At 43.3% G+C, this 7,871-nt stretch overlaps 1 protein-coding gene across 1 annotated transcript in view; it reads right to left on the reverse strand.

Moving 5' to 3' along the window:
* Positions 1-7,871, reverse strand: part of LOC107102468 (kinesin-like protein KIF26B) — a gene marked incomplete at its 5' end in the record, with an annotated part of 30,033 nt that overhangs the window by 8,864 nt on the left and 13,298 nt on the right. The window contains 8 exons of the mRNA XM_015401792.1: positions 186-400; positions 1,646-1,780; positions 2,145-2,374; positions 2,486-3,387; positions 3,484-4,141; positions 6,948-7,255; positions 7,368-7,547; positions 7,692-7,819. Of these exons, the coding sequence (XP_015257278.1) occupies positions 186-400; positions 1,646-1,780; positions 2,145-2,374; positions 2,486-3,387; positions 3,484-4,141; positions 6,948-7,255; positions 7,368-7,547; positions 7,692-7,819 (2,756 nt within the window). The remainder of the gene's footprint in view (positions 1-185; positions 401-1,645; positions 1,781-2,144; positions 2,375-2,485; positions 3,388-3,483; positions 4,142-6,947; positions 7,256-7,367; positions 7,548-7,691; positions 7,820-7,871) is intronic.

The raw sequence follows: 7,871 nt of genomic DNA on the forward strand, positions 1-7,871 counted from the left end.
TTCCTCCTCTTAGTTTCTAATTATATATTAATAAAAATTAACCACATACAAAGCCCTCCATAACACAAGTTGGAGGAATGGTCATGAGTTTTACTGAAGAAACAACACTAGTCTAAATTTATTTTGAACCATCTTAAATAGTTTTTTAATGTAGGTTGTGCATCAAAAATATGTCAAATTGTAACCTGTGTTGCTCCTGTTTTTCTTGCTGCTCTTAGAGCTCCGTCTGGAGGAAGTGGTGGCTGAGCTGTGTTCACTGAGGGAGTCTTGAGCTGAGGAGGTACTTCCTGTGTTCTCGCTACTGTCCCTTAGCATGCTCTCATAGCCACTGCTGCCTCCACTGTGGTAAAACAGAGCAGTTTTTCCCATGGCTGGGGGCAGCTCTCCACTAAGTACACTGCTGTAAGGGAGAGAAAAACACCAAGGTTAATTTAATAAATCATTAATGAAAAGCTTTGGGAACATTAAACCTATTTTGAGAAAACAAAGCTTCACTTGTCACCAATGTTCCCTCTAATTTTTGATGCATAAACATGTTATAGATCAGAACCAACTTCAATGAGGGTGTCAAATTATGGTTTTGTTTTGACGCAGCCCGTCCCCCTTACATCACATCCTGAACCGTACCCCAGCTGCATCTTTATTGAGAAAATTATTTTTGTCTCTCTTCCCACTGGACCTCAGACTGATGGAAGGAGAGACAATCTCAATCTCTGAAACCATGGTCCATTTTTGCTTGTGCAGCAAGGACTGCATCCCTCTTCGGATAAACTCAGAGCTGAAAACCCAGCATAACCTTGCTTGTTCTCCCCTCCAGGTGGAGGAGTCGATCAACCAAGATGGCACCCGATTGCTGTCCTGGCCAGGTGTCCTGTGTGCCCTTCTGCACTGTGAGCTGTTCTGACCTAAAGAGCACTGAGTAAGGGCTGGCGATAAACCAGATTTTTGCCGTTTACTATGTTAACCGTTGGAAATTTTCCCATGTCAGTAATATGCATAAATAAAAAAAAAAATAAATGTCACTAGAATAAGAACAAATATGAAGAACATTTGATCTATTTTTCACATCTGTCCTTTCTACTTCTCCAGTGGTATTTCAAATATGCCACTTTAAGATGATTTCTGGCTGCTGTTGATTGATTCATTAAACCAAATCCTATTTAACAATCAGCACTGGATGCTTGAAATGTAGCTCAGATATTCACAAGCTGTAAGATCTTTAGCTCCTTACATTTAAGTGCTGCAACCACCATGTCTGAGAACGTGCTGATTGACCCCTGTTTACGTTTTAACTTCATTATCTATTTGAATTTACATTGGGCATTGAGCTGCACGGTTAATAGGTGTGTCTTTAGCTGTGCGCCTGTTGGACAGCAGGTCTGTTGCCAACCGGTGAGTTTCATTGTTCTGGAGCCTAAATTGGTAAATAATACATAATCAATAATACATAATCTTATTCCTTTTGGGTTATTTATTTAGGAATCTGTAACACTTTTTGATGTGCTGAATAGGGACATTTGCTGAACTTTTTTTAAAGCACATTCCCATTCTATTACACATATTCATCAATTCTTAAATATATGTGTAAATATACAAGTACGCAAGCATGCAGCTTAGAAGAAACCTTGCCGTCACTACAGTTTACCTGTTGTCACTTGCATGGCCGCTGCTGCAACGGTGAGGTTTTCTTGGGGCTGTGATCTTGCTGTAAGGAGAGGGCAGTGTTTGGACCACAGCTGCCCTCTCCTCTCCCTGATTATCTCCATCTGCTCCACTTCCACTGAAAAACCAAAGCAATGAATAAAATACAAAACAAAGCATGAAATGATTAGCACTTGAAAAACATTTTTCTATCCAATCTGCATATTTGTTTTGGTCATAAAGATGTCAATATCTTTGCTTAAAGATGTGACATAACTTGATGTCTCACAATATATATATATATATATATTATGTTTTAACATGTGTAATGCATGTTTTTTCTGTACAACAGCCAGAACAAAAAAAACTTTGAAGGCAAATTCAATAAAATAAGTGTTTGACTTTATGATCTTCTTAAACTGGCTATGTAAAGTGCCTTTGCATGTCATGTGTTGTGTGTGGCACAATATAAACTAACTGTCTTAATCTGAAGGAAAAAGAACCTTGTTGCTCCAGATCCTCTTTCCTCTGTTCGATCGTTGCCTCCTCCCATAACAAGGCTTCTGGTACGGGATCCTGCACTTCCCTGGAGGATCTCTGAGATTCTGCTGTTAACAGCCCGCAAAGGCAGTTTGGCTGTCAGACTTCCCCCTCGGCTGCGACTCAGGGACTGGGTAGACCATGATCCAGGGGTGGATCCTTGCTGCTGCTGAACTTGAGTCTGGACTGAATTCTGGGGTTATTTGTTAATGAAAAAAGAAATTACATTATCAGCTAAACTGATCACATTCAGGTAAATAAAGAAGCTGTGTTTCATCCCACTCTGAAAACAGTTACCCTTTACCTTTCCATTGGGAGGAAGGCTGGAGCTGCGGCTGTTAGTCTGGGTTAATGACTTGGTGGAGAAGCTCAGTGTCTTGGTGCTGGATGCAGAAAGACTCCGAGATTTAGGACTGCTGGTCATTAGCAGCTTACTGACTGCTGAGATCTTTGACTGGCCACTGCCCTTAGCTGGTGATTGTGGAGCACTGTTTGGACTGCTACTGCCACTGAAAATGGGGCTGCCGGGGTTTCCGGTGGGAGATGATATTGAGCTGGTGCGGGTGATGCTGCGGCCAGTACGAGGCATGGTGGTGTCCCCCCTAACACCTCCCCCCCTGAGGCTCTCACCTCTCTCCAGGGAGAAGCAGTCATAATGGTGAGACCCACCTTGTGAACCATGGACCCGGCCAAGAGAGTTTGTTCGGTTGGCCAGCTGTTCTAACTTGGCACTAAAGAGTCTGCTACTGTCTATGCTGGAGCCACGTTGTCTAGTGTTCCCTGTACCATCTGCAATGATACTCAGCGATGACACTCCATGATTGGGTTGGGGGAGAGGACTGGTTGCTCTGTTTCGCTGGTCAAGGCTGGATTTCCGTATTGGTGGAAGAGGTGGGATTCCCCCCTTCTTGTGGGAGAAGAATCCTTGCCTTCCCTTGGATCCAGTACGTTCAAGTGTGGCTCGAGGACTGCAAGGTGTTGAATTGGTGACTCCAAAATTGCGGTACTCTGTTCCAGTTTCTAAGCCATCGTGGTGGTTGAGACGGTGCCAACCGCGGGGGAGACTGGCTGTGCGGTGGATGTCTTGGATGCAGCCATCACCTTGGACAGCCACAGAGATCATCTCACAACCATCCACGACTCTCTTGAATGAGTCTGTAAAGGACATCGCATCACCTCCTGAGCCACAACTACTTTGATCCCCACCTAAGACAGAGGTAGTTAATAAAATTAAAATGATAAATAAGAAAGAGTACAAGAATAAATAATGTTGCTTAAAATCAAAATCTACTTGTCTCTTACCATCCCTGCAGAAATCGTTGGCATGTATCTTTAAAGGTTCTACTTCCCTCTTTTCTGGTTTAACTTCACAGATAAGTTCTTTGGATCTCCCTTCCTCCATCCCACGTTTCAACCAGGGGTCTTCAAAGGTTATCTCACTGGAAATGGGGGCTAAAAGTTCAGTTTTAGATTTGCCTGGGTCTTTCATAAAGGCAGTCTTTTTTGGAGAGGATAGGATTGTTGGCTCATGTATGACCATGGGTCTGACAACCATGCAAGGGTGAACACTTATGGTAGACTTGAAAGAGGAGACATTTCCAGGACCAACTAATATCTGAATGTTAGTTTTTGCCATAGATGGTGGCAGTTTTCCCTGTTTGTCTCTGTTTGGGGGGGCCTTATCCAACTTCTCTGGCAGAACAAGGTCCCCTACCAGATCCTCTGTTCTTGGGCTTCCTCCACTCTCATAATCATTAAGAATTTCAACTCCGAAGCTTTGGCTGCCTTCAGACTCAGCCAGAGCCTCCCCTTGCTGACTTTGAGACTGGCTGAAGCTGTGCAAAGACTGATCCGCTTCACTGCACATGCTGAGATCGCTCATCCAGGAGGACATAGTTGAACCAGAGTTTGACATCCCACTGGCTAAAGTGTCACCGGTCCGCAACTTGGCCATTGCCACCTGCAACAGTTAGAAGCATTGTCAAGCATCCAGATATGCAACAGAAAGTAATGTATGCTTCAAATAAATGTGTGTCGTTAAGAAGGAGTCATATTTTTCTCTTTTGTTACAATTAAAACAATAAACAACTAAAAATGTTTCAAAGCACAAAATTTTTTTGTTGTTGTGGAATATTAAAAAATATTTTCAAGTCCCACCACAACTTCATAGCTGGATATGAATCTGGACTTTAACTGGCCTGTTCTAACAAAATGCTGTATCAGGAGTGCTGATGAAATTGAAAAAGATACATAATGTCTTATATTTTAGTTTCCCTTTATTGGCTTATTACTAGAGCAAAACTACCTAACTTTTGGTCAAAGTATTAGCTTGATTTCATTGTAGTTCAGGTTAATTAATAGCAATTGACGGGTGTCAAGGCTCCATGTGGGCTACTGTTCTCAAAACTGACCTTTGTGACTTGAAAAGTTAAGATCCATTGCTTTAGCTGCTTGTATCCAAGATCTTGTTCTTACAGTCTCGATCCAGATTTCATGGATATTCCTATCAAGCCAACCATGCTTGATAAGAATCCTTGATGCTACCTGACAGCATCCCTTACTGCCGGTGTTTACCACTAGGTTTGGGGATTTTCGCCACGACAGGCACTGCAGACCTTATAGCCATGACTATGGGCAGTGGCATCAACAATGGAGGCAGAGGACATGGCCCATGAACATGTATCCACCTTCCCGGGGGTGGGAGTTGAACACATCCCTGACTGAGGGTTCCACCAGATGTCCCCAGCAGACCCTCACTACTCGTTTGGGCCTGCCGAGTCTTTCAGGCTTCCTCCTCTTCCAGGGTATCTTGCTCACCACCAGGTGAGGGTTGGTGGAAAGCTCATCCCCTCCAACCCTCTCTTAACCTGACGAAGGTCAAAAGATACGGCTACAAAGTTAATCATCGACCTCTGGCCTAGGGTGTCCTGGTGCCAGGTGAATCGATGGACATGCTTATGCTCAAACATGGTGTTCATTATGGATAATCCATGAGTGGCAGAGAGAGTCAATAATGAAATACCAATCAGGTTCAGAGCTGGGGCCCGTTCCTCCTGATCACACCACTCCAGTTTTATGGTTTTCCTCTTTTGGAGTTTGAGTTTTAAGTTTTTATTATCTAAGTAAGTCTGTTTTGTTGATGTTTGGTTTATTTTCCATTTTGTGTTATATCTAAGAAGTCTTTCGTTACACTCTGTTGCCTCCTTGTGCCTGTCTCCTTTGCCCTAGATCCCTTCTAGTCACTTTCATCCACAACTGCTCCATATTAGCTAATGATTACCCCAGTCTTTAGTATTTTGTTTTTGGACTTTGCTTCTGTTGCCTTTGGGATTTTAATTAAACCTACAAGAACTAATCTCCGCCTCCCTAATCTCTGCATTTGGGTCCTCAACAAACCACCACCCTCACGGTGACATCCAGTCGTCACTGTCGTTTCCCACATGGGTGCTAAATTCTCCCAGTAGAATGATGGAATCCCTGCGAGGGGCGCTAAAAAACACCCTCCCCAAAGATGCTAAGAAGGCCTGGTATGAAACAATAAGAGACTACCTGAAGGCGAAGGGATGCGACTCTCTCATTCAACCTGGTAAACGCCAACACAAGAGGGCTGAGCTGGATAATGGAGAGGTCTACTCTGTCTCTCTGTGGGCCACTTCAGAGTAGAAGAGAGTATGATCTCTCTCGAGTCCCAGAGCCCTGGTTGTGTGTGAAGGCAAGCCAGACTAATTTTAGCTGATATCGCTCCACTTCCCACAAAAGCTCAGGCTGCTTCCCCCCAGCAAGGTAATACCACCAGGCGCTCACTGACGAAACCCAAACCCAGAACTGGCTCCGTGGTGGGGTCCGGACTCCACTGTACCAGGCAATGTTGCATGCCAAGATTTTTGTTAAGGTAGTGGTTCAATTAAGGGTTCATCTAGACCAGGCATCCCCAAACTCGGTCCTCGAGGGCCACTGTCCTGTAGGTTTTAGAGGTTTCCCTGCTTTAAAACAGCTGATTATAATGATTGCAGTAGAGCAGAAGCCTGTTAATTAGCTTTCAATTAAAATCAGCTGTGCTGGAGCAAGGAAACCTCTAAAACCTGCAGGACAGCGGCCCTCGAGGACCGAGTTTGGGGATGCCTGATCTAGAGGGTTAAATGTGGCCTTATCTTTACAAGTAACTTCATGATTTCTAAATCTGTATGACCAGGGAGACTGTTTAATCAAGAATAGTATTCCCTGTAGCCTTCAGGGGCGCTAAACCTGGAAGTTACAGGTCAACCCCCACAGTGGCTAAAGGTGACACAGAATTGCTTTAAATTAAGAATTGAATCTGCATTTCTTCTTCTCTCAAAAAAAGCCTTAAAAAAATCAAGCACCATCATACATCAGATAACTAATTTTCCCCACTTTTTCTAAGAAAACACCTTGCTATGAAAATAGTATTTTTTAATAGGTTTTAGAGTTTCCAAAAGTGAAATGGGAGGAAGATATTTTAGTTATCAGGCTCCTCTAATGTGGAACTAACTGGTTTTTATTCTTTAAGGCAGACACCATGTTAATTTCTAAGATTAGATTTTAACTTTGAACTACAACTACTTTGAAGGAAGTATCGATGTATACGTTGCATTCAACTTCAAAATTATGTGCTGGTGTATTATACAAATTCCTGATGACTTACACTGTAATCCATTCTAGTGTGATCAAATGTGGAATAAAAATAGTAGCACAGTGAATCTGCATCAGAACACATCTAAATATAGATACCAAAATGTGCCACCAACCTCTGCCATTGCAACCACTTCCGTAACTCCTGTGTTTGTTGTGAGACCTGAGGACAAGTGGTAATGTTCTATGTCTCCATCAAAAGCAGCATCACATCTGGGGTCATGGGGCTGGGCTTCTACAGCGTGGGCAGCTTCGGAGCCACAGCCGCTGTTAAAGCTTATGATGCTCACTGGACGACAGACCAAGCTTCTGTCTTCAACAAGATTTCTGATAACTACATCTTCATCTCTGCAGGCTGCTGTGTACACAACTCCATCATCTCCAGGCAGCTGTTGCCCACTTTGTGCTACGGAAGATGCTGCTGCTGAGGAGGGTTTGGAAGAAAAAGAAAAAACAAATATGTTTATGCTGCTATTGCTTAGAGGTATACACGTCAGTCACTCATGTTTTTAATGTTCATTTATATTTTTAATCACCATCCTTCTGCAAATCTAGAGGTATCGGTGGGACGTCATCATCACAGAGTGTTTCAGCTGAGCCAAGGCTGGCAGAGAGGGAAGCAGTTGGCTCTCGGACTTGTGGGCTCATGCCTGCAGGAGAGGTCCTGGAAAGCACGGACTCTGTGGAGGAGCGGCCACTGTCTGCAGCCAAACTGTCTGCAGAGTCAGAGGAACGCAGTGAGCAGTGGAATAAAATCTGTTTCTTAGTTTCAATATGCAAACATGCTATGATTTGAGAACTTAGGCAGATGGTGCATATATTTGTCAAAAATTAATTTTATTTAACAGAAAAATAATTACTGTCAGAGGTCAAAGCATCGGTAGCCTGGCCATCCTGAGCTAGGGTGTGTGAGGACACTGAGGGTGTTGCTGGAGTCACACCCTTCTGAGTGTACACCTTACATCGCTGTGATGGGGAAGAAGGAGGCCTGGGAAGGGAAAAATAATTACAAATTTTTTTTCTCTTCCTATATATATATA

This window comes from Cyprinodon variegatus, unplaced genomic scaffold (genome assembly GCF_000732505.1).
Source record: "Cyprinodon variegatus isolate N-32 unplaced genomic scaffold, C_variegatus-1.0 Scaffold1259, whole genome shotgun sequence".
Classification (NCBI taxonomy): domain Eukaryota; kingdom Metazoa; phylum Chordata; class Actinopteri; order Cyprinodontiformes; family Cyprinodontidae; genus Cyprinodon; species Cyprinodon variegatus.